Genomic DNA, 27,748 nt, shown 5'->3' with positions numbered 1-27,748 from the left:
TTGGCAAGTGAAGATTGAGGGTTAAGTTTTAAACATAATGTGTGGAGTTAAAGGAGGCGAGGCTTTGCTCTCTGATAGGAGGAGAGCAACGAGGACTTGTGAGACCGTGTCGGCTGCACACTTTGAGATCCATCAGGAGGTTCTGGAAGGACTGGGAGGACAGGTGAACTGCAGTGTTGTGTTGTTCCGGACGCTTCTCTGGGCTGAATCTCTCCGTGCTGCGGTTAGACGTAGTACTCTTTATCCTTGTTCTTCTTTCCCTTGGCGCCGGTCTTCGCCACGGCGGACGTCGGGGTGCCCGATGGCGTCTTGTCTTTGACCACGCCTCCGTTGCCCTCCACGGCGGGGTTGTTGATGAAGTTGTGCCCCTGGTCGGGCTGGTAGGAGGCCTCGTCACGGTTACGGTACTTGTACATGGCGTAGAGGAGGATGAGGATGCAGAGGGCGGCGGCCGCCACGATGCCCACCACCATGCCCGTGGTGCTGCTGGACTCCCGGATCACCTCCACGGCGCCGGGGTGCACCTTCTCCCCGGGGGCCGTGGGCTCGGCTGTGGGTACATGGGGGAAATTGGGGGGGTACGTTAGCCCTGGGGTGTTCCTGGATGACGGAGGGGCGGGGGGGGGCAGGAGCACCTGGTCGCGGGTGTTCATTTTGCCCGCGGGGATGTGGAGCTGGTCAGGGTTAGCGGTGGGGGCGGAGGGGGGGAGGGGGCGGGGTTTCTGGGGTTTCCCGCCCTCCCCGGCGCCAGGGGGAGGCGGAAGGACTGTCCTGTCAGTGACCAGGCGTGAGTTTTTGTAAAAGTCCTCGTCGTCGGATTCTGTCATCTCCCCCGAGCCGAAGGCTGAGACCTCCACAGGGTCACCACAGTCCTCCTGGTCCGGGGGGCAGGGCGGGTGGGGGTGGGACAGCAGCAGGGACTCTTTGGTGGTCTCGAGGGGGGACAGGAGGGTGGGGGGAGGGAGAGCAGGGTAACGGGTGGCGATGGAGGGGGGCTCCAGGGAGTCCACGGTTATTATAGGCAACACTAATTCACCTCCTGGGGAACAGAGAGAGAAGGTAGATGATCCTGGATTAGCAGAGCGTTAAGAAACTCCCCTCATAATAATGAACGATCGCGCTCTTCTCTACACACAATATGCTGATTATGCAGAATATCCCAAAGAATTCAGATTATTTGGAATACCGTGTGTAAGATAATCAACGACACAGACAATATTTAACAACACGAGAATATTTAACACTAATAACTACTAAGACATCTGGATTTTTAAAAATCTTCCCATTTCTGGGTATCTCTTTATCAAAGAAGACATCAAACCACGGTGGATGGTGGGATCACTTACATTAACATATTGCCACATGATTTTTGCATGAAGAGAAAAACAAATTCAAACAAGCTGTATAAGACAGATCTTTTGTGACGTCACACCTTCCCTCTTTGCTGTGGTTGTGAGTGTTAAGATCTATTAACTCTATATCTACTCTAAGTTTGACGATCTCTCTCTTTTGTTCATACACACATACGGTATTGTACAGTACCTACGTATCTAACCTGTTATGGAAGGGTAGGCTATGTACTGAACAGTAATATCATTCTAACCTGTTATGGAAGAGTAGGCTATGTACTGAACAGTAATATCATTCTAACCTGTTATGGAACAGTAGGCTATGTACTGAACAGTAATATCATTCTAACCTGTTATGGAAGAGTAGGCTATGTACTGAACAGTAATATCATTCTAACCTGAAAGTCACAAGAGCAGCATATGGGGGAGGAGGGGGGGGGGGGACATCCTATAATATTATCTCAAGGACGAGGTGGAGCAGACGGTTAGAGAAATGAAACAGGAACATCATCCATCTAAATCTAACTGCAGGGAGGGTTAGAATTAAAAACTGCAAACTGCAGATAGCCGAGGGAGACGTGTTTATCAGGCTAGGGACACTGTGTTTATCAGGCTAGGGACACTGTGTTTATCAGGCTAGGGACACTGTGTTTATCAGGCTAGGGACACTGTGTTTATCAGGCTAGGGATACTGTGTTTATCAGGCTAGGGATACTGTGTTTATCAGGCTAGGGATACTGTGTTTATCAGGCTAGGGACACTGTGTTTATCAGGCTAGGGACACTGTGTTTATCAGGCTAGGTTTACTGTGTTTATCAGGCGAGGGACACTGTGTTTATCAGGCTAGGGACACTGTGTTTATCAGGCTAGGGACACTGTGTTTATCAGGCGAGGGACACTGTGTTTATCAGGCGAGGGACACTGTGTTTATCAGGCTAGGGACACTGTGTTTATCAGGCTAGGGATACTGTGTTTATCAGGCTAGGGACACTGTGTTTATCAGGCTAGGTTTACTGTGTTTATCAGGCTAGGTTTACTGTGTTTATCAGGCTAGGGACACTGTGTTTATCAGGCTAGGGATACTGTGTTTATCAGGCTAGGGATACTGTGTTTATCAGGCTAGGTTTACTGTGTTTATCAGGCTAGGTTTACTGTGTTTATCAGGCTAGGTTTACTGTGTTTATCAGGCTAGGGATACTGTGTTTATCAGGCTAGGGACACTGTGTTTATCAGGCTAGGTTTACTGTGTTTATCAGGCTAGGTTTACTGTGTTTATCAGGCTAGGTTTACTGTGTTTATCAGGCTAGGGACACTGTGTTTATCAGGCTAGGGATACTGTGTTTATCAGGCTAGGGACACTGTGTTTATCAGGCTAGGGATACTGTGTTTATCAGGCTAGGTTTACTGTGTTTATCAGGCTAGGGACACTGTGTTTATCAGGCTAGGTTTACTGTGTTTATCAGGCTAGGGACACTGTGTTTATCAGGCTAGGGACACTGTGTTTATCAGGCTAGGGACACTGTGTTTATCAGGCTAGGTGTACTGTGTTTATCAGGCTAGGGACACTGTGTTTATCAGGCTAGGGACACTGTGTTTATCAGGCTAGGGATACTGTGTTTATCAGGCTAGGTTTACTGTGTTTATCAGGCTAGGGACACTGTGTTTATCAGGCTAGGGACACTGTGTTTATCAGGCTAGGGACACTGTGTTTATCAGGCTAGGTTTACTGTGTTTATCAGGCTAGGTTTACTGTGTTTATCAGGCTAGGTTTACTGTGTTTATCAGGCTAGGTTTACTGTGTTTATCAGGCTAGGTTTACTGTGTTTATCAGGCTAGGGACACTGTGTTTATCAGGCTAGGGACACTGTGTTTATCAGGCTAGGGATACTGTGTTTATCAGGCTAGGTTTACTGTGTTTATCAGGCTAGGGACACTGTGTTTATCAGGCTAGGGACACTGTGTTTATCAGGCTAGGGACACTGTGTTTATCAGGCTAGGTTTACTGTGTTTATCAGGCTAGGGACACTGTGTTTATCAGGCTAGGGATACTGTGTTTATCAGGCTAGGTTTACTGTGTTTATCAGGCTAGGGACACTGTGCTTATCAGGCTAGGGACACTGTGTTTATCAGGCTAGGTTTACTGTGTTTATCAGGCTAGGGACACTGTGTTTATCAGGCTAGGGACACTGTGTTTATCAGGCTAGGGATACTGTGTTCTCCACCCTGCCTCTACCCCTCCATAGCTCCAGTGTGTGTGTGTTCTACATCCTGTCTCTATAGCCTCATACTGTCGTGTGTGTGTGTTCTACATCCTGTCTAGCCTCATACTCTAGTGTGTGTGTTCTACATCCTGTCAGTAAGTTCAGTCATCAAGCACATGTGTGTATTTCTACAGTGGGAGGGATAGTGTGTGGCAGGCTAGCCGTGTTCACTCCTCATATCAGTCTTATGCCGGCTCAGACTACAGGATTTTTGTGCCGATTTATCCCCGATTCACCCCTCCCGACAATCAGAGGAGAAATCTGGTCTGGAACGTTGGTCAGGGCTGATGTTGGGCCCAGATGATCTTGTAATGTGAGGGGTTTACAGATCCAATCTTATACCTCCCGATCCGCTCGCAGACCCATCGGGGCGGCCCCGATAATATCAAACATGTTTGATATTTAAGATTATTACGTCCCGACTTTACAAGTGAGACGGCGAGACCAGTGGTTCGTTGCTCCCTCGGGCACGATAAGACCCTGTAGTGTGTGATGAGACGTTATTTTCAAATCAAGCTGTGTGTGCTTGTTTGAGATGCACAAGAAGAATATCTGTTAAGATTCTCCTTATGTGCGCGATGTTACCCGATTTAGAAATTGGTTCGGATTTTAAATATCCTGTAGTGTGAGCCCGGCGTTAGTTGACCCGTCTGTGCCTGGATAAAAAAATTAAATAAACAAAGACCGACCTGTCCCCGGCTCGCACTCCTCCAGGTCCTCGTCATCACTGGGACACTCCGCAGACGCCACCAACAGGTCATCAGAGTTCTGGGACTGAGGACAAGACGGGGACAACGGTGAGTTCCCTTCGCTCCATCGGCACCCCACACGCACACACAGACACACACACACGCACACACACGCACACACACACACACAGACTACTGCTGGTTTCTCCCTCTTTATCGTGAGCCGCTGACTGGCCAGTCTCAAACCTCAGAACACTACTGGTCAGGGAGTCCGTTCATCAGGTGGGCTTTCTCACACTAAGCTAACGCTAAAGCTACAGTATGTATTGCCTCCATTACTGCTTCTATACTCTTTCAGTAACATGGTGGGAGCGTGTGTGTGTGTGTGTGTGTGTGTGTGTTTGTGTGTGTGTGTGTGTGTGTGTGCGTGTGTGTGTGTGTGTGTGTGTGTGTGTGTGGAGGGGGCAAGAAATCCAATATTGGGCACCAGTAGTCAATATCCCAGTGGGTACACAATCTATTGTGATCTCTTACATGTCACACTGCTGGTTGGTTCCTTGGTTTACTGAGTGAATCACCTGGACATCACATGGACATCATTTGGACATCACATGGACATCACATGGACATCACTTGGACATAACATGGACATCCCATGATGGAAGCACAGAAGCCTGTATTAATCCTACTGTAACTGTGTGTGTTTGTAGAAGACGATCCCTACGATACCATCTCTGTTTCCTGTACTGCACATGGACAGGTGTGTCTTCCAAACCCCATTCTACTCTACTTCTTGCTATTAGAATATAGTTGGAGTGTGTTTTTTTTAAATCAAAAGTAGTGAATCATGATCATATACAGTAAGGGAGGTGAATGTATTCACACCTCAGAGAGAGCCGTCTGGTTGATAAGGCCTCCATGGCTGTAGTTGCCACAAGTGACCAGAGGGTGACGCCAAAAACTCAAATCTGTCTTCTATTACAGGATGACCTTCAGGAGGATCATTGAAATTCACCACAAGCTTGAGGATGTTATTATATGTAAATCTATGATAATTATATTGATTTACATAGGCATGGCGGTTTGACATTGGAGGTAAGCAGTTAGACCAAGATGACTGACTACTGTCGCATTCAATTATCCTTCTCGTTATCTTAGGGACAGCCTAATCAACGGTTCAGCGTTGAGAAGGAGTGTCTGTCCCCCCGCGTCCCAGGGTCTGTCCCCCCGCGTCCCAGGGTTTACCGGGCAGTCACATGGAGTGTCTGTCCCCTCGTGTCCCAGGGTTTACCGGTCAGTCACATGGAGTGTCTGTCCCCCCGCGTCCCAGGGTCTGTCCCCCCCGCGTCCCAGTGTCTGTCCCCTCCCTGTCCCAGGGTTTACCGGTCAGTCACATGGAGTGTCTGTCCCCCCGCGTCCCAGGGTTGACCAGGCAGTCACATGGGCGGGGTGAGGAGGTCCTTCCCTTGATTAGGGGGATCACCACACACACACCATCACATCCCTGAGAGCAGACCGTCATCAAGAGAGACGCAGTAAAAACAGTCTCAGATGGGATCAAAGAACTCACTTCTCCTCATCCATCTCTAGCGAGTGAGATCAGACACACCTCTGTGGTTTCAAACCTGGTACAGTAGATGACAGAAGAGGTCTGTGGTTTGAAAGCTCGTACAGTAGAGGACAGAAGAGGTCTGTGGTTTGAAAGCTGGTACAGTAGATGACAGAAGAGGTCTGTGGTTTCAAACCTGGTACAGTAGAGGACAGAAGAGGTCTGTGGGTTGAAACCTCGTACAGTAGATGACAGAAGAGGTCTGTGGTTTGAAACCTGGTACAGTAGATGACAGAAGAGGTCTGTGGTTTGAAACCTCGTACAGTAGATGACAGAAGAGGTCTGTGGTTTGAAACCTCGTACAGTAGATGACAGAAGAGGTCTGTGGTTTGAAACCTGGTACAGTAGATGACAGAAGAGGTCTGTGGTTTGAAACCTCGTACAGTAGATGACAGACGAGGTCTGTGGTTTAAAACCTCGTACAGTAGAGGACAGAAGAGGTCTGTGGTTTGAAACCTCGTACAGTAGATGACAGAAGAGGTCTGTGGTTTGAAGCCTCGTACAGTAGATGACAGAAGAGGTCTGTGGTTTGAAACCTCGTACAGTAGATGACAGAAGAGGTCTGTGGTTTGAAACCTCGTACAGTAGATGACAGAAGAGGTCTGTGGTTTGAAACCTGGTACAGTAGAGGACAGAAGAGGTCTGTGGTTTGAAACCTCGTACAGTAGATGACAGAAGAGGTCTGTGGTTTGAAAGCTCGTACAGTAGATGACAGACGAGGTCTGTGGTTTGAAACCTCGTACAGTAGAGGACAGAAGAGGTCTGTGGTTTGAAACCTCGTACAGTAGATGACAGACGAGGTCTGTGGTTTGAAACCTCGTACAGTAGATGACAGAAGAGGTCTGGCTGTCTTGTTCTCTATAATCCACACAGCACCGTTCTGGCTTTGGCTAATTCAAATCTGCTGTATCGCTGCTAGATTTTTCTGACCGCATTCAGCTACGACCTCTGACCCTCTGAGAGCAGTCTTAGTGTTTTCATAAGACTGGTTTGTTATTTGCTGTGGATTTGTAGATTTTTCCATGTTGACATGCACAGGTGTACCCAACGCTGAATCCTGTCATTCACTGAGACTACTGTGTGAGGAATACTGTAGTACTAAATACTGATACTACTGTGTGAGGAATACTGTAGTACTGAATACTGATACTACTGTGTGAGGAATACTGTAGTACTAAATACTGATACTACTGTGTGAGGAATACTGTAGTACTGATACTACTGTGTGAGGAATACTGTAGTACTAAATACTGATACTACTGTGTGAGGAATACTGTAGTACTGATACTACTGTGTGAGGAATACTGTAGTACTGATACTACAGTGTGAGGAATACTGATCAAAATGAAATTACTGATAAAAACACAGTACATCTACAGTACATCAATAACAATTAAAGGGTTGTTCCGTAAATATACTGGACACAACAGGGTGGTCTCTCTCTAAATCCTATTGGTGGACAGGGCCTTCAGGGGCGTGCTCATATATACAACAGGGTGGTCTCTCTCTGAATCCTATTGGTGGACAGGGCCTTCCGGGGCGTGCTCATACAACAGGGTGGTCTCTCTCTATTGGTGGACAGGGCCTACTAGGGCGTGCTCTATATACAACAGGGTGGTCTCTCTCTATTGGTGGACAGGGCCTACTAGGGTGTGCTCATATATACATATAAGCAGTACAGGATCAAACTCATATATACAGTAAGCAGTACAGGATCAAACTCACTATCGGGTGCTACAGCCGTTCATTTAATCTCAACCAATATTAATGCAAATTAATACCATGACCAGCTATGGAAATAGGCATTTGAGTCTTGATTGGCAGAGATTGTTATTGAATTTGACCTTCCTGCAGATCGTAGAGCAAACACAGATTAAAGCAGACAGCCCAGTGAGCAGAGGGGGGTTTGACAGCCCGTGATGGCTGAGTGTGTTGTGAGCAGGCTATGACCCAGATTCAAGTCAGTAGAGTAGAAGATTTAGCTCAATCTGTGCTAAAAGACTTGCAAGTCCTGCTTTAAAGGGCTTTTCCACTTGATACAGTCGGTGAAATAACAATTACACAGTCAACATGTTCCCCCAACCCATGATGCCAAGTGGAAATGCGATATTTTCTTCATGAATATCAATATATGAAATGCTTTTAGTGCTATTGAATTCATGCATAGTATTTAACTATGCAACATGTTTAACTCCCAGAGCTCTGAGCTCTGTGTAAAAAGTAGAATGGCCCCCGAACGCTTTCTCTCAGTTCAGGAAATCCAGAAACTCGCTGAAATGACTCCGATTTTTCTACTACCATATAAATAGATTTCTCACCGTTGAATAACAGTCATTGTGTCGTGGAATCATTGTGTTGTGGGATTCTGTTGTTCGCTATAAAGACATTTAATTTGATTTGATTTGGTGGTCGGGCACCACTTTTGTCTTTGAGAGCTGTGGAGCCAGAAGGAAGCTTCCAGAATATCTTCTTGTTCCCTAGCCTGCATACTGTGAGCAGGAGATTTGAAAACACACAATACACACTATAATAAACACACCACTGGAATTGAGTTAACCCGAGAGGCAATATAATAATAGAATAATATAATAATATAATAATATAATAATAGAATAATTCAAAACGTTCTCTTGGCCTGTGGTGCTAGTCTGTTCTTCCCATTGAAAAGCTTTTGGGTTTAATAAGTGATTATTCCTTCTCTTGACTCAGGTAAACATAAGGGCCACGTCTCAAACGTGGAGCGGAGCCCAGGAGGAGGGAAAGTGCACTTTAAGAGGCTCCTGATTGGCTGAATGAGCCCTAATGTAGATGAAGGGTCTGGTTCAGGAAGTCATGGACTGATAATGGACCGACGGCCGGATCACCATCTCCTCATGCGCTCATCAGCCCTGCTTGCTTGGATTTTGCCCTGTCCTGTATTTGCCCTGTCCCGTATTTGTCCTGTCCTGTATTTGCCCTGTCCTGTATTTGCCCTGTCCTGTATTTGCCCCGTCCTGTATTTGCCCCGTCCTGTATTTGCCCTGTCCTGTATTTGCCCTGTCCTGTATTTGCCCTGTCCTGTATTTGCCCTGTCCTGTATTTGCCCTGTCCTGTATTTGCCCTATGCTGTATTTGCCCTGTCCTGTATTTGCCCTGTCCTGTATTTGCCCTATGCTGTATTTGCCCTGTCCTGTATTTGCCCTATGCTGTATTTGCCCTGCCCTGTATTTGCCCTATGCTGTATTTGCCCTGTCCTGTATTTGCCCTATGCTGTATTTGCCCTGTCCTGTATTTGCCCTGTCCTGTATTTGCCCTGTCCTGTATTTGCCCTGTCCTGTATTTAGCCTGGTCCATGTTTGTGTTGTTGTCTCCACAGTGTCATAAAAATAATCCTATGCAGGTCAAGAACAAATGGCACTAAAAGGATAGTGATTGAGGAAAGGCCAATTTATACTTCATCGTACACTTTTGAAAGTGTCGACAGACAGAAATGACGTCACTGTCGACACTTCTTTGTGTGGGACAGGGGTGTCTTGCACCTACCAAACTTTCTAATATCGCAGACGCCGTCACTTTCGTCGCACAGCTGTGATTGGATAGCTAGATTGAAGGCACGTTCGTTGCCATGGCTGCAAGTCACCATGGAGGTGATCAGACACTTCTCTGAAGTATAAATGCTAGATGTCGGTCAACATTTTTTTTCTGTCGACAGACATTTGTCGTACGACACTTGACTGAGTATAGATTAGGCTTCATACTGTACGTACTGTATCCCTGCCATGCAATGGCTCAACTGACTCAATGAGAGATACTGTAGACTGACTGTAGACTTAACTAATAACATACTGCTGGAAAAACAAGTCCATACTGTACATGACTGCTGGTCATCTCTTCACTATCATGTTAACGGGTGAAGTGAGTGGTTCTGGTGCATCTGGACCCTGGTCCACACCCCCGTGGTTCCTGACCTGGGAGATGCTCTCTCGGAGGCTGGGCGAGCGCTGTCTGCGCGTGGTGGTGGTGGCCATGGTGGTGGTGGTCTCCATGATGGTGGTGGACATGTCTGAGGAGGCCAGCGGGGTGGTGGGCGTGGTCTCGGGGGTCAGGACGGAGAGGGAGTCGCCCACCAGACGTAGGTTCCCCTCCACCTGGACGCTGGGGTCCCCCTCGGCCGCCAGCTTCAGCACCTGCAGCCCGTCGTAGTACAGGCCGGAGATCTGGCCCTGGAAGGGGCGACCCCTGTCCTGACCTCCCACCTTAATGGCCGCCTGGCTGTTGAAGATGGTCAACTGCCTCCCTACATGGTGGAGTGAGGGAGAAGAGAGAGAGAGAGAGAGGAGAGAGGGAGAATAAGAGAGAGATGAAGAGAGAGGAGGACAGAAATGTATGTCCTCTTTTGTAACTCCTAACTCCTCTATTTAGTTGTGAGTTTGAATGGTAGAGGGGTCATTTAAAGTTGTTGTCACCTGGTTAAGTGTTTTAACTGGTTAGTGGTGGCTTTATACGGACCTACAGGTCACAGTTGGGCTTTTCAAGGGATTTGAACTCCAGTTTAATAAGTTGAAAGACAAAACAACTATCTGAGTACTATGACAGTTCACCATCAAATAATAGCTACTATTTGTGAATCCAACGGATGATTCAACATTATTTCCGGCAGTACAGGAAGAAGAATAAAATCTCTCCGATAGGATAGGACAGGATAGGACAGGAAGTCAACCACCCTCTTCCTGTAGTCAGGGTCAAAATGGCTGACAGGCTAATGGGAGGAGCTCTGCTGGGACAGGTGGGCGGGACTTCCTGATTGAGGGGAAGGTGTTTCATCACGTCCTGAAATGGCGTCCTGTACCTCCCACCTGCGTTGACAGCAGCATCACTGATAAGCAGTGAGATAACGTGGGCCTCTTCTCTCCTGAATGCTGATTGGTTAATTTGAGGTTAGCTGACTGTACTCTACTGTAGCAGCCAATCAAGGCTTCAGCCCCTCGGCCCCGACCCAAATCTGAGACTGGGATTGTGAGGTGGAGGCTGGAGCAGGCATGTCATCCTGAGGTAGGACTTGGGAGAAGTGAAGTGGCTGGGATACCTTCATTCGTGTAAAGCTTTAATAACACGTCTTTCCCATGGGTTTAAAAAGCCGTTATTTACTGTAGGGTTTTAAACATGATTGCGTCACAGGAATAAACCAGGATAAATAATATAGCAGGAAAGCAGAGTAACATCTAGTTACACACAGTGGTTATGAGGGACAATGTTGGAGGGGGTTAGTCAGAGCTCATGTTTTGAAGGGGTTTAAAATCTCTAAAGAGGTGCAGACGTGCTGAAGATGGCAGAGGATACTTGGCAGATACTGATCCCATTAGACAGATACTGTACCCATTAGGCAGATACTGTACCAATTAGGCAGATACTGTACCAATTAGGCAGATACTGTACCAATTAGACAGAGGTCTGAATGCTACTAATTGAGAAGTGGTGAGTTATTCCAGGTCTTGACTAAGGCCAAAGAGACCTGCTTCTATCAGGGTTTGCCTGTATGTTCTCACCAATGTTTGGGGGGTTAATAAATGTTTTGCGTTATTGTTGTCTTGTATGCAAATATCAAAGGACCATGTTGAAATAAGTGTTTACACTTTCACATGTCATCCCTTGGATTACTGTTTTTAATCAATCCATACATAAACTCAATCAATCAATTAATCAATCAACTGCTGGATCGGTGGTCAAATCAAGTCCAGAATGGAGATGAATGTGATTGGACTATAAGGGTACCAGCATCTGATCCTTCCCATCTTCCTTTCTCATCACTCCACCTCTTACAGGGACTGTAGGGTATTTAGGTTTAGCCATTATTTCATGGATTAATTGATTTTTTTTACCTTTATCGAGTAGCCACTCGTCAACTACCCGACCAAGTCTGTATGGGATTCTCTGTCTAGCAATAGCCAGGCGTTCATTATCAAAGTTCCCTTTAAAGAATTTGGAGAGACAGATTAGAGGTTAAAAGTCTGGAAGTTAAAGGTCACAAGGTTAGAGAGAGACAGGGCATCATGGCTAACACGTTTAACAAGTTGTCAGATTTAACCCAGCTTCAGGTTAAATGAAACTTGTGCTTTACTTGTTGTATCTAGTTATTGGTGCGTAACCATCGGTATATTAGTTAGAATGCTGTTTAGTTGATTGAGTGCTGAGAGCTTATCCCTTTAGTGATGGTTATCTAGTTATGTTCTTTTTAGCACAGCAGTATTTTTAATCTCAACAAAAACAAAATGGAGAAAAGAGAAAGGTCTGTTATTCAGAGAGAGAACCAATCAGGATGCAGTCAGGACATACAGAAGAACCAATCATGATGCAGTCAGGACATACAGAAGAACCAATCAAGATGCAGTCAGGACATACAGAGGCAAGCAGACAAACCTGAATATAACACCATCAGTAATAAAACAGTTCATTCATTCATTCATTCATTCATTCATTCATTCATTCACTCATTCACTCATTCATTCATTCATTCATTCATTCATTCATTCATTCATTCATTCATTCATTCATTCATTCATTCACTCACTCATTCATTCATTCATTCATTCATGAAGACGTTTTCCTCTGTGGACCTCTAATGACGTAGCCCAGTTTGGCCCAGACCTGTATAAAGGATGTGTGTGAGATAGAAGGTTCCAGCAGGGATCCTCCATCCTGCACTCATTATTCCTGAGACGTCATGACAAGATCTCATTTGATTTCAATTCCAATCGAATCTTTCAAGCTTCTTATTTCCCCCAGATCGTGTGTCTATGGGAATAACACGTGGGAATAGTGAATTCAGCTCCAGTATTTAAACCCTGACAACCCTTATATATTAAGCTGGAGTGTGTGGAGCCATAGGAACAATACTGAGAGCATCATGCTGACAGCTAATCTAGGCTCCTAGGGCTTGGGGATGACTCTGCTAGGGCCTGCTTTAATTAGATAATACATGTCCTCCTTTCTCTGTGTGAATGGATGACAGGTCTTGTGCCGAGCGTGTCCCTGTTGGAAAGAGCCATCTTAGGGGACGAGTGCTCAGCCCTGGCCTCGTCCTCTCATCACACCGGCAGGGCCTGTGATCATGGGTGACACATGGGTGACACATGGGTGACACATACTGACCTGCTTTATCATAGCATCCAACAATACAGGGGAGACAGGGGTCTGGGGGGGGTAGTAATGGTAGTATCACATTTTAAATAGTAATACATCTAGTTATTTATTCATTTCCATATCTTCAAATTCCTTTTTTTGTCAAAGCCAGGGAGCCACTGAAGAAGGCTTTTAGAGTCACATGACCCTAACCCTAGCGGAGCTGCTGACCCCTGGGATGAGCTGCTGACCCCTGACCCCTGGGATGAGCTCTGACCCCTGGGATGACCTGCTGACCCCTGGGATGACCTGCTGACCCCTGGGATGAGCTGCTGACCTCTGACCCCTGGGATGAGCTTCTGACCCCTGTGATGAGCTGCTGACCCCTGACCCCTGGGATGAGCTCTGACCCCTGGGATGAGGTGCTGACCCCTGGGATGAGGTGCTGACCCCTGGGATGAGGTGCTGACCTACTACTGGGGGTCCAGCCCACGGGCGTCGGCCCCCAGCTCATCCCGCGCTAACGTCCTCTACGTGGACGTGCTCTAGAAAGACGCGGGGGTGAGGAGCACCGGCGAGCCAGCCAGACGGACGAGCACCGGCGAGCCAGACAGACGGACGAGCACCGGGGAGCCAGACAGACGGACGAGCACCGGCGAGCCAGCCAGACGGACGAGCACCGGCGAGCCAGCCAGACGGACGAGCACCGGCGAGCCAGCCAGACGGACGAGCACCGGCGAGCCAGCCAGACGGACGAGCACCGGGGCGACAGGAAGCCCTGACCCAGGGTCACCTAGAGAGCGCTACGGCCGGTTAATGGCTTAGCAAAGCTTTATTTGTATAGCGCATTTCATACCCAGAGGCAACACAATGCGCTTTACAGAGAACAAGGGAGGTGGGCATACGACCCACCCCTACATATTCCAGAGGGAAGCAAAAAAACAGTATTCACCCGGGGGCCAGATAAGTGAGCTTATCTGATGGTGATGAAAACCCAGCAGTACTGCAGGGTACCCAGTACCCAGAATCCTTTGTGCTGAGTCACAGTCAGAGGACAGCTAGTCCACCCTACCCTGGCTGCACATCCATTCTGTCCTTCACTTCAAATGTTCAAATCCACAGAGGATAATCAAAGTGAGAGAGAGATTTAGAGATGGGCTGACAGACTTTCCTCACCCCAGTCCTCACAATGAATGTCTGTGATTACCCTGGCATAGGCTCCCCAGACAAACCCAGGCTTGATACACACCCAGGCTTGGTAAAGGGGTTGACCTGAACACAATGATCCATGACGTGTCCAATACCTTCCTGAAGAGCAATCTGAGACATTCCCCTGAGCTCCATGGAGAGAGAGAGAGAGAGAGAGAGAGGGAGAGAGAGAGAGGGGGGGGAGAGAGAGAGAGAAAGAGAGAGAGAAAGAGAGAGATAGAGAGAGAGAGAGAGAGAGAGAGAGAGAGAGGGGGGGAGAGAGAGAGAGGGAGAGAGAGAAAGAGAGAGAGAGAGAGAGAGAGGGAGAGAGAGAGAGAGAGGGAGAGAGGGAGAGAGAGAGAGAGGGAGAGAGGGAGAGAGAGAGAAAGAAAGGGGGAGAGGGAGAGAGAGGGAGAGTCTTTCCATCTTTCCCTCTCAGACACAGAGAGCAGATGAAACCTGACTCAACCGGGATGAGAGGAGCCATCATCCTCCACCAGAAACCACAGCAAACAGTTCAGACAGGTTAATCCTCCAATAACACGTCACCATCCATAACGGCCAATTACTGCAGTGTGGAATATGCAGGGTGAGTGAGGAGGAACGGCAGTGAGAGCTGGACAGCAACACCATGGAGACGATGGTAAGTGCTAAATGGACTGCACTTAAATAGTGCTTTTATCCAATAGGGCTTTACGACCAAGGCCACTCATTCACCCATTCACGCACACATTCACACACTAATGACCACTCATTCACCCATTCACGCACACATTCACACATTCACACACCAATGGCCTCTCATTCACCCATTCACGCACACATTTACACATTCACACATTCACACACCAATGGCCTCTCATTCACCCATTCACACACACATTCACACATTCACACACCAATTGCCTCTCATTCACCCATTCACGCACACATTCACACACCAATGGCCTCTCATTCACCCATTCATGCATACATTCACACACCAATGGCGGCAGCTGCCATGCATGACGCTAGCCTGCTCATTGGGTTCAGTGTCTTGCCTAAGGGTACTTCAGGAGGAGGAGGAGCGGGGATTCGAACCGCCGACCCTAGTTACTGTACCTATGACCCCTAGTTACTGTACATATGGGTGCACCTAGTCCCTGATACCCCTCGTTATGCTGCTACCCCCCCCCCTTATCTAGAGTCTTCTGTGTGTTACTCTCTATCTAGTTTATCTTCTTTACAACCTTTTCTGTATTTTTTTCAATGCTGAAACGCCTCATCAATAAAGCCCTATCGTATCTGATCTGATCTGGTCTGATCTGGTCTGATCTGGTCTTATGGAACAAGATGTGGAGGTTGCGTTTATCTGGTCTTATGGAACAGGATGTGGAGGTTGCGTTTATCTGGTCTTATGGAACAGGATGTGGAGGTTGCATTTATCTGGTCTTATGGAACAGGATGTGGAGGTTGCGTTTATCTGGTCTTATGGAACAGGATGTGGAGGTTGCGTTTATCTGGTCTTATGGAACAGGATGTGGAGGTTGCGTTTATCTGGTCTTATGGAACAGGATGTGGAGGTTGCGTTTATCTGGTCTTATGGAACAGGATGTGGAGGTTGCGTAGAGGTCTACGGTTTGAGTACATCAGTTATTAAAGGGGCACTTCACTCCACATCTATTTTTTGCTGTTTTTCATTAAACCATTGCATTGTGCTTTTCTTTTCATTGGTTATAGTGGCCCTCATTTATCAGTGGACTGCAGGTCAGAGCGCAGATCCCAGTGCAGATCTAAGCGCAGTTCATTTTGATTGCTAGTAATTATGTCACCAGTACATTGATTGACTGGTGTAAGGTTCATTTCACTTTCATTATGAGACTTGTAAGGCTGCATAGTCTACAGTGAGTTAGGGCTGCACGATTATGACAAAAGATAATAATTGCGATTATTTGCTTCAAAATGGTAATTGAGATTAATAATTGCGATTAATATTTAATATATAATATTAATATAGAATACCCAAAATGCTCCCAAATCACGGACGTTGATCCCTTTCTTGCTACTAACTCACTGACCTCGTTTTCTCTCATTTTGTCACTACTCACAGCTGCAGGTACTCTTGTGACACTGGTCTTGACCTACTGCTATCTGTCTTCTCAGTAAAATTGCTGCGCACTCAGCGGGAACGCATGTGATTGGTCAGACAGCATAAGCGCCTGTGATTCGTCCGTGTAGTCCTAGCACACTCAATTCAAAGCAAAATTATTAATCACATTAATTGCGGCCTTTTGCGATTAGTTAATAATAATAATAATCGCGATTTCGATTAATTCACGATTAACTGTGCAGGCCTACAGTGAGTAGACTTAAAATGAACGCGAAATTACTCTTACACGAAAAACCTGTTTGCCGTTAATTGCAAGCAATTCCAAAATACCCATTTATGTTGGGGATATAGTATGACACACAGACGAGGCCTTTACAAAAGAGCATATTTGGCCATAGGGTAGGCAACATGTTTTAAATGCGTGGCGTTGCTTAGATACCAGTCAGAAGCAGTCTCATGATAATTCTCTAACCCGTTCTGAGATTTGACGTGAGATTTGGTCACTGTCTTCACTCACTACAACTCACTACGCCGGGTTTTCTGTCGTACCATCGCTTGATAAATGAGAGCCATTATATTTTGTATTTGTACTGTATTTTGTATTCGCATTGTTCTTTGAATTGCATTTGCACTGTAATTTCCTGCAGCCTGTCCTACAGTACGTAGTCTTCATCAGCGTATGCCGCTTCCCTAGTCACATTCCTAGAATGTGTAAACCATGTACATGGCGAATAAACATCTTGAATCTTGTACTGAATCTTAAATTATTTAAAATATAATTATTTGGTAGGTAATAACTTAATTGATATAGCTGTTTCTGCAACCCCAAAAAGTTTTCACCCAGCAGATAATGATAAAGGGGGGTTTTGGCTGAAGGGCCCTTACCTGCTGGATGGTGTCTGAGAGCATCCTAGTCTTAGCTACATCCTAGTCTTAACTACATCCTAGTCTTAGCTACATCCTAGTTTTAGCTACATCCTAGTCTTAGCTACATCCTAGCCTTAGCTACATCCTAGTCTTAACTACATTCTAGTCTTAACTACATCCTAGTCTTAACTACATCCTAGTCTTAGCTACATCCTAGTCCTAGCTACATCCTAGTCTTAGCTACATCCTAGTCTTAGCTACATCCTAGTCTTAGCTACATCCTAGTCTTAGCTACATCCTAGTCTCAGCTACATCCTTGTCTTAGCTACATCCTAGTCTTAGCTACATCCTAGTCTTAGCTACATCCTTGTCTTAGCTACATCCTAGTCTCAGCTACATCCTAGTCTCAGCTACATCCTAGTCTCAGCTACATCCTAGTCTTAACTACATCCTAGTCTTAGCTACATCCTAGTCTTAGCTACATCCTAATCTTACTGTAGCTACATCCTAGTCTTAGCTACATCCTAGTCTTAGCTACATCCTAGTCTTAACTACATCCTAGTCTTAACTACATCCTAGTCTTAGCTACATCCTAGTCTTAGCTACATCCTAGTCTTAGCTACATCCATCTCCGCCTCTCTGCTAAGCTGACTGCAACACTTACTGTGGCCATTCAAAATCCATCCGCTTTTGGAAACCCTCCAACCAGGCAGCTTGACGAAAATGTGTCCATTTTCAATTGTTTTTAGATTGTTTATGCAATTGTTTATGTAATAGTTATCTAGTTTCTCCCTGCTCCGACATCAGGAGTGCTTGGAATACATAAAATAGTGAAATGGCAAACATACAAAAACAAACTCTCAATTTACTCTTTGGCAGATCAAGGCCAAGTTCCAATTTCATTCTGATCCACTTGCCAAACGCGTTCAACAACTGTCCTTGAATTAATGGAATAATGTGTATGTCTGACAGAGCTAGAAATCGCTGGGCCCTTTCTGCTGCCTGTATGTTTTCCAAAGTCAGGCTGAGTGTGTTTTGCTCACCTCTCCATCCCTCGCTCTCTCTCTCTCTCCCTCTTTATCACTCTCTCTCTCCTCTCTTTCTCTCTCCATAGTTTGGGTACTACAGCCCCCCTCCCCCCCAGCCCCTCCCCTTCATATCTTACCAGGTGGGTAGCGCTCGATGACCGGCTGATTGTCCACTTGGAGCGTGGCGTTGCCGCCACTGCGTGTGAAGCGCACAACATGGTACTTGCCATCATTGACTATGACAGCTGGCTCGTCGATTGAAATATCGTCTGTCCCCACGTTGAAGATCACCCCGATCTTGCCCTGGTCCTGTAGGACAGAGAGGGAGGAAGAGATGAGGATGAGACGCGTGGAGCTTGAAAAGGAAACACACTATTTGGTCAAAGTCACAGACGAGGAAGTCTTGGTCAGTAAAACGTTGCTCCTGCGTTGCTTGTTGGCGGGAAGCACGTGATGCGTCATATGACCCTTGATTCGCCTTGTTTGCGTCGCCCGGGGCAACTTTGTGTCCACTCCCTTCTACTCGCGTCTTCGCATTGACTTTGTATGCAATCCGGCCGCAGGAGAAATGCGCATGCCGTTTGGTGCGAACATGGCTTAAGGGGGTGCTAGAAGGCACCCCCTCCCTAAAGACTGCGTCGGTCGTCTGTCTGACGCCTTAAAGCACTGGCCAACCATAATCTGGAGGCTTGAAATCCTACCTGTACAGTGTGTCCCATTATTTATAACAGTAAATGGAAGGGGAAATAGCTTTTACCAGACAGATAACAGTCAATCCTGGCTGCCCCTAGCCACTCACTGTCCAATAAGTTCCAGTTGCTTCCATCTGGCTGCAGATACAAGGTGCCGAGATGCAGGACCAATAGACTGAAGAACTCACTGATCCCTGCGGCCATTGGCCTTTTAAATAACTCAATGTGATGTGGTTGTTGTTTATATTGTGTTTGTTGTGTAGTGTTTTCTGATGTTTACGTGGTTTTCTGCTGGCTGTGACACCATTTGCCCCTAGGGGATAATAAAGTTTCTTGAACTTGAACTTGAACATTTTTATATATATATTTTTATATTTATATATATATATATATATATATATATATATATATATATATATATTTTATATAAGTGATCTTTTTACTATCATTATTTCCACATAGGATTAACCATCTGATGTATTGGCGAGCTTAGATCTGCCATCTACAAACACATTCCCTCTCAGACCAGATCAGAGGCAGTCGGCTGTGATCAGAGCTCATTGCACTATAATGGCTACATGAAAGGACCCACGGCCAATAGGAGTCTGCCTGCCTGCCTGCCTGTCTGTCTGTCTGCCTGTCTGTCTGCCTGCCTGCCTGCCTGTCTGTCTGTCTGTCTGTCTGTCTGTCTGTCTGTCTGTCTGCCTGCCTGCCTGCCTGCCTGCCTGCCTGCCTGTCTGCCTGCCTGCCTGTCTGCCTGCCTGTCTGTCTGTCTGTCTGTCTGTCTGTCTGTCTGTCTGTCAGAGGCTCAGAGTGTCTACAGCACAGGGGTGTCTTGCGTCTTTGGTATAAGCTACTCATCCCACCAGCCAAGCCTTCTCTGCTACATCCATACATAACGGTCTATTCTAACCGGACTGGGTCCACACAGACCAAGACATCACACACACCTTCACAGACCAAGACATCACACACTCCCTCACAGACCATAACACACTCCCTCACAGACCATAACACACTCCCTCACAGACCATAACACACTCCCTCACAGACCAAGACATCACACACTCCCTCACAGACCATCACACACTCCCTCACAGACCAAGACATCACACACTCCCTCACACACCAAGACATAACACACTCCCTCACAGACCATAACACACTCCCTCACAGACCAAGACATCACACACACCCTCACACACCAAGACATAACACACACCTTCACAGACCAAGACGTAACACACACCTTCACAGACCAAGACATCACACACACCCTCACACACCATAACACACTCCCTCACAGACCAAGACATCACACACACCTTCACAGACCAAGACATCACACACTCCCTCACAGACCAAGACATCACACACTCCCTCACAGACCAAGACATCACACACTCCCTCACAGACCAAGACATCACACACTCCCTCACAGACCAAGACATCACACACTCCCTCACACACCAAGACATAACACACACCCTCACAGACCAAGACATCACACACTCCCTCACAGACCAAGACATCACACACTCCCTCACACACCAAGACATCACACACTCCCTCACAGACCATAACACACTCCCTCACACACCAAGACATCACACACACCCTCACAGACCAAGACATCACACACACCCTCACAGACCAAGACATCACACACACCCTCACACACCAAGACATAACACACACCTTCACAGACCAAGACATAACACACACCCTCACAGACCAAGACATAACACACACCTTCACAGACCATAACACACACCTTCACAGACCAAGACATCACACACACCCTCACACACCAAGACATAACACACACCTTCACAGACCAACCTATAACACACACCCTCACAGACCAAGCCATCACACACTCTCTCACAGACCAAGACATCACACACTCCCTCACAGACCATAACACACTCCCTCACAGACCAAGACATAACACACACCTTCACAGACCATAACACACACACTCCCTCACAGACCAAGACATCACACACTCCCTCACAGACCAAGACATAACACACACCTTCACAGACCATCACACACTCCCTCACAGACCAAGACACAACACACTCCCTCACAGACCATAACATAACACACTCCCTCACAGACCAAGACATCACACACTCCCTCACAGACCAAGACATCACACACTCCCTCACAGACCATAACACACTCCCTCACAGACCATAACACACTCCCTCACAGACCAAGACATCACACACTCCCTCACAGACCATAACACACACCTTCACAGACCATCACACACTCCCTCACAGACCAAGACATCACACACACCTTCCCAGACCAAGACATAACACACTCCCTCACAGACCAAGACATCACACACTCCCTCACAGACCAAGACATAACACACTCCCTCACACACCAAGACATAACACACTCCCTCACAGACCAAGACATAATTACATTACATTACAGTAATTTAGCAGACGCTTTTATCCAAAGCGACTAACAATAATTGCATTTAACGTAGGAAGAGCCAATGTACTACTACTCGCCAGAACTCACAAGTGCATCTTCTTTCTAAAACAAGTGACTAAGAGCATAATACATGACATAACACACTCCCTCACAGACCAAGCCATAACACACTCCCTCACTTGAACAGGCAAGAAACATGTAGTACCCTGCATCCCGAGTGAATTTGATGGTTGCGTTGTTTGCTATTTTCTGAGGTGACGGAACCTTTAGGTGACCCCACCACTACCACCGCCTTTACAAGCATTCTACCCAACACCTCCGCACCCTCTGCTCTTCCACCTCTGCCATGTCCATGGTTCCCCTTGCTAAATTATTCATCTCACGTCTGCGTGTGTGGAAAGGCCATCTCCGCTCTCGCCCCTGGGGCCGCAGTTCACCGCGGGGTCAAGTACAAACTCACCCGGCGAGCGTTCCTGTTTCCTGTTCCTCCTACGCCCTCTGCATTTCTCATCCCGAAATGATCGGGCTTTTATAATGTGTGAGTGCGATGTTCAGTGAACCCATCACTGATCCTCACAGACAACAGGGTGACACCTCCCTTCCGCTGCAGCAGGGGGGTGAGGCGGGGCAGAGGGAGGTGGATTTTGGGGGGGGTGGGGGGGTGGGTGGGGGCAAAGGGAGGTGGAGGGTGAGGGGGCAGAGGGAGGTGGAGGGTGGGGGGGGGGGTCAGAGGGAGCCCTCTGGCGCCGAGCCCACACGCGGCCTGGACCTTTTATTCGTCTTTAACGCATCTGTGCCACGTCCCCGGCGCTGGAGAGGACGGGTAATAATAACGCCGCCTGTATCAGGTGGGCCCGTCGGCGCCGCGGGCTCTCAGAACCTCCCAGAACCTCCCAGAACCTCCCAGAACCTCCCAGGGAGGAATCTCATTCGGGTGATTCACGGAGCGGAAAGAAGCCTCGTCTGTGCTTTCTGATAAACCTTTGAATACGACCGTGTCACTGGCAACATTTAAAAAATATCAAAAAAATCTTTAAAAATCTTTTAAAAATAGCTAAAAACATGGAACACATTCCAACATTCCAACACTTCCTGAAAGCTGAGAAACTGCGCATTCTAGTAATATAGTTTGATGTCAGAACACCAACGGACACAAATTACCCCCTCGGTGAGATTCTTGTCTTTGAAATTGAGAGTTTAACATGTTTTTGAATGATTTTTCAAGGTGCCCACCCACATCCATTGTACGACCAAAACGGTGGTAGAGCAATTATCAGACTTTCTCAAAAGTGCTAGTTTTGTCAACGTTTTGATCTGAACCATTGTATATGATCATAAGTAACCTCAAAACAGGGCTAAACATGCATTTTCCCTTTACTACTCCTTTAATATTTTAAATGTTGGCACTGAACTGACTGTACTAAAGAAAGGCATTCCTTTGCAAAGCAACGCCATCTTCTGACTAGAGCAGGCATTCCCAAACTGTGAGGCGGGCCTCCCCCAGGGAGCCCCAAAGAAATTCAGGGGAGGCGCGGAGGGATGGTTCGGAAATGTTTTTTATTTTGGACTTTTCTATGGTTTTTCATGAAAACGAAAGAGTCCTAACGTTAACTAGCAGCAGGTGCCACCGAGCTAACTTAGCTGTGTAACGTTATGGGCTAGCTAACGCTGCCTTGCAAAATTGACAAATTTGGGGGTTTGGGGGGGCGCGGGTGTGTCACTGTTTTCAGAGGGGAGGCCCACATTGATGGAGTTTGGGAACTCATGGACTAGAGTGTCCTGAAGCAGCCTCAGCTCCCGCTAGCGACCTCCCCCCTCAGCCTGCTGCGCACGGATAACCAGCTCTGTGCTCCTCTCTCAGCCTGCTGCCCAGGGATAACCAGCTCTGTGCTCCTCTCTCAGCCTGCTGCCCAGGGATAACCAGCTCTGTGCTCCTCTCTCAGCCTGCTGCTCATGGATAACCAGCTCTGTGCTCTTCTCTCAGCCTGCTGCTCATGGATAACCAGCTCTGTGCTCCTCTCTCCGCCTGCTGCCCAGGGATAACCAGCTCTGTGCTCCTCTCTCAGCCTGCTGCCCACGGATAACCAGCTCTGTGCTCCTCCCTCAGCCTGCTGCCCACGGATAACCAGCTCTGTGCTCCTCTCTCAGCCTGCTGCCCAGGGATAACCAGCTCTGTGCTCCTCTCTCAGCCTGCTGCCCAGGGATAACCAGCTCTGTGCTCCTCTCTCAGCCTGCTGCCCAGGGATAACCAGCTCTGTGCTCCTCTCTCAGCCTGCTGCCCACGGATAACCAGCTCTGTGCTCCTCTCTCAGCCTGCTGCCCAGGGATAACCAGCTCTGTGCTCCTCCCTCAGCCTGCTGCCCACGGATAACCAGCTCTGTGCTCCTCTCTCAGCCTGCTGCCCAGGGATAACCAGCTCTGTGCTCCTCTCTCAGCCTGCTGCCCAGGGATAACCAGCTCTGTGCTCCTCTCTCAGCCTGCTGCCCACGGATAACCAGCTCTGTGCTCCTCTCTCAGCCTGCTGCTCACGGATAACCAGCTCTGTGCTCCTCCCTCAGCCTGCTGCCCACGGATAGCCAGCTCTGTGCTCCTCCCTCAGCCTGCTGCTCACAGATAACCAGCTCTGTGCTCCTCTTTCCGCCTGCTCTCTGGGAATATGACAGTGACTTGCGTTTCCCTCTGCCCCTGGAGCTGGTATAGGTCCCGGCATGTGGCTGGTTTCCCCTGGAGCTGGTATAGGTCCCGGCATGTGGCTGGTTTCCCCTGGAGCTGGTAAAGGTCCCGGCATGTGGCTGGTTTAATAACTAAACATGCTCCTCACTGACGTTCTGAGAGGAACAGCTGGATAATGGGATTCACACGAGGGAACAGAGAGAGGGAGTGCTCATCCTCACAGATTCATCTTCCTCCGGGCGCGCAGGCTAACGCCTCCCTTCTGACTTTATTAACCAGATTGAAAGTCGCCTTTTTCGCATCCATCTTTCATGTTCTCTCGTTCACGGTTATTAATTTAGCGGCGGCGCCCGAGGCTACGCGCTCCTACCACAAAGGCCCTTCGCATAGCACCAGGGCTAGGCTCTCCTACCCCAAAGGCCCGCCACGTAGCATCCACCAGGCGTCCGGGGGCCACTCCGCCCCTCAGGCAGACCGGGGTCTGGTTCCCCTGGATCTCCACCATCTGCCCCTCTGGGTTAGACAGGCCCCCACCCACTGCTTACTGACCCCCCCCCATGGCACAACATCATCCAAAAACACCTGCTTTTTGACAGCTTGCTTAAAGGACAATGCTCGTTTTTGACATCCTGGACCTTATTTACGACATATTATAAGACGTTTGACTCACCGAGATCACTTTGGTGTAGTTCGGAGGCCTGTAGAAGAAATTTAAAATCCAGCGCGAGCCAGTATATCCATGTAATGGCGGTGGTCGGGGCAGCTTCTAAAAATCTATTTTCTGCCGCGAAACGGTTGTTTTCATCAATCTGTCTTGATGAATCGCTAGTTGTGCTTACATAGAGCATAACTGTTGTGGGTTTCACGTGCCATGATCTTTAGAAACGTCTTTCGAAACTAAATAACTTCCTCACTTGCTCAAGCACGCATTCGTACAGCGCGCAATCGTTGCTCCAGCATGCTGTGCGCATGCGTGCTGGAGCAAGTGAGGAAGCTATTTCGTGTCTAAAGACGTTTCTAAAGTAATTTAGAAAATCTAAAATTAGTAATCTAAAATTACAGAGGCATGTGAACAACCACAACAGGCCTATTCTATGTTTCACAGGATGAAGGTAATGATCAGAACCGGACGAGACCAAGCGGGGCGGACGACAGCCCCTTGTGAGTCAGACCTCATCCTCACTACCGTATCACAGCCAAGACGCACGGAGTTGAGTGAATATCAATGGATGAGTCATATCTGAGTGAATATCAATGGATGAGTCATATCTGAGTGAATATCAATGGATGAGTCATATCTGAGTGAATATCTACTGCAGCTAGGACCCTGGGAGACAGCGGTTCACACCACCCTGGCGCTGGCTGGACCAGCTAGTCACAGTCACGCTCTGCTGGGCTGACAGATAAGGGCTCCTATATGCCTGTTCAAAAAACCACCCCAGGGACCCACGGTCCAAAGGAAAGTGCCTTAGCTGTGCTCCCTGGAGCTGGAGGAGGTGAGGCCAGACTAATTGGGGGGATGTGTCTCAAATTAGTTTCCTATCTTCCTATCTCCTTCCTTACTCCACTCACTCGTTCACTACGGATCATCTCCTGTCCAGAGGAGGGGAGGAAGCGAGGAGGGAGGAAACGAAGAGGGAGGAAACGAGGAGGGAGGAAACGAGGAGGGAGGAAGCGAGGAGGGAGGAAACGAAGAGGGAGGAAACGAGGAGGGAGGAAACGAGGAGGGAGGAAGCGAGGTGGGAGGAAACGAAGAGGGAGGAAACGAGGAGGGAGGAAACGAGGAGGGAGGAAACGAGGAGGGAGGACAGCTGGAGGGTGTCGGCCTCTCCCGCGTCACGCTTTGATCTGAAGCTCTGGAGGGAGTTTATTCTCTCTTCCTGCCTACCGTACGTGCACATTTGTGAAGATTACATTAAAAAAAAATTTGTTGCATCAGTTTCCCTCTTTTCAATTTTCTCTTTGTTGCCAGTGGGAGAGGAGTGTAAAATGGAGGAGTGTGGTTGCTCTTCACCTCCTCTACCCAGAGCTCTCCATCCCGGGGAAACACGCCGGACCAAGTATCTCAAACCACGGGCTACAAACACATTTGAGTCGAATTTGGGTTTGAAGGATCCAGAGCACTCTCCACCTCTCTTCTGAGCAGCCTGTTATTCACAGTGTGAGAGCGGAGGGGGAAGTGAGCTAAGGGCGTTGAGCTGAGTGCTTCCTGTGAAGTCAAGCCCAAACACAGAGGTGGCACTTCCATCGTAGCAGAACCAGGCTATGGAATGAGCCACTACAGAGCTCAGGGGCCCGGCAGGAATGAGCTGTTTGAAAGGTTTAGCAGCAACAGCACCGCTGGAAATTGGAAATAAACGGTGGCGCAACATCCACCCCTGCTGAGAGATGAGGGGCGAGCTGGAGAGAGTTGAGGAGAGAGATGGAGAGAGATGAGGAGCGAGATGAGGAGCGAGATGAGGAGAGAGATGAGGAGAGAGATGAGGAGAGAGATGAGGAGAGAGCTGGAGAGAGATGAGGAGAGAGATGAGGAGAGAGATGAGGAGCGAGCTGGAGAGAGATGAGGAGAGAGATGAGGAGAGAGATGAGGAGAGAGATGAGGAGAGAGATGAGGAGAGAGATGAGGAGCGAGATGGAGAGAGGTGAGGAAAGAGATGAGGAGCGAGACGAGGAGAGAGATGAGGAGCGAGATGAGGAGAGAGATGAGGAGCGAGCTGGAGAGAGATGAGGAGCGAGCTGGAGAGAGATGATGAGCGAGATGATGAGAGAGATGAGGAGAGAGATGGAGAGAGATGAGGAGAGAGATGAGGAGAGAGATGAGGAGCGAGATGAGGAGAGAGATGGAGAGAGATGATGAGCGAGATGATGAGAGAGATGAGGAGAGAGATGGAGAGAGATGAGGAGAGAGATGAGGAGAGAGATGGAGAGAGATGAGGAGAGAGATGAGGAGAGAGATGAGGAGCGAGCTGGAGAGAGATGAGGAGAGAGATGAGGAGTGAGATGGAGAGAGATGAGGAGAGAGATGAGGAGAGAGATGAGGAGAGAGATGAGGAGAGAGATGAGGAGCGAGATGGAGAGAGATGAGGAGAGAGATGAGGAGAGAGATGAGGAGAGAGATGAGGAGAGAGATGAGGAGAGAGATGAGGAGAGAGATGAGGAGAGAGATGAGGAGCGAGATGGAGAGGTGTGACGAGGGAAAAAAGTTCCAGTTTTAACTGAGAAAAAGAGTCAGGCGATTAGTGTCAGCTGGGTAGAGCAGACGGGCACATGTTGAGGAGTTACATACTGCATTCTCTCCTTACATTCATAAGTACAGTATTCTCCTGCAGCTAACGGGGAAGGCGGGAGGGTGCCTCTGAGTGGCCCTGGGGCAGGAAGTGGTCATCTGTCTCTGAGTGGCCCTGGGGCAGGAAGTGGTCAGCTGTGGGGGCAGGAGCGGTTTTAATTATCACACATCACGCTGTTCTTTCACAGGATCTCCCACACCTCTCCTCCTGACACGTCTGGGGCGACACACACACACACACACGCACACACGCACACACACACACACACACACACACACACACACACACACACACACACACACACACACACACACACACACAGATGTCCCCCGAGATGGGACCCAGCCTCTGGCATCTTCTGAAGATTCACACATGTCTGTGAATAGCCAGGGAGGTGAGCAGGAAGCTGAGCCCCACAGCAGAGCCTGACTTCCCCTCTGGTTCTGGTTCCTCTCAGAGCC

General features: G+C 48.1%; 1 protein-coding gene across 1 annotated transcript in view; it reads right to left on the bottom strand.

The window, feature by feature from the left end:
• Nucleotides 1-224: 224 nt before the first annotated feature.
• Nucleotides 225-27,748, bottom strand: part of nrxn2a (neurexin 2a) — a gene marked incomplete at both ends in the record, with an annotated part of 224,761 nt that continues 197,237 nt past the window's right edge. Inside the window, 5 exons of the mRNA XM_084450404.1 lie at nucleotides 225-1,039; nucleotides 4,300-4,384; nucleotides 9,856-10,184; nucleotides 11,767-11,856; nucleotides 18,316-18,487. Of these exons, the coding sequence (XP_084306530.1) occupies nucleotides 225-1,039; nucleotides 4,300-4,384; nucleotides 9,856-10,184; nucleotides 11,767-11,856; nucleotides 18,316-18,487 (1,491 nt within the window). The remainder of the gene's footprint in view (nucleotides 1,040-4,299; nucleotides 4,385-9,855; nucleotides 10,185-11,766; nucleotides 11,857-18,315; nucleotides 18,488-27,748) is intronic.

The sequence above is a fragment of the Borostomias antarcticus genome (assembly GCF_949987555.1).
Source record: "Borostomias antarcticus genome assembly, chromosome: 15".
In the NCBI taxonomy this organism is placed as follows: domain Eukaryota; kingdom Metazoa; phylum Chordata; class Actinopteri; order Stomiiformes; family Stomiidae; genus Borostomias; species Borostomias antarcticus.
The sequence above is the reverse complement of the archived record's forward strand: the minus strand, read 5'-3'. Positions and strand labels throughout refer to the sequence as shown.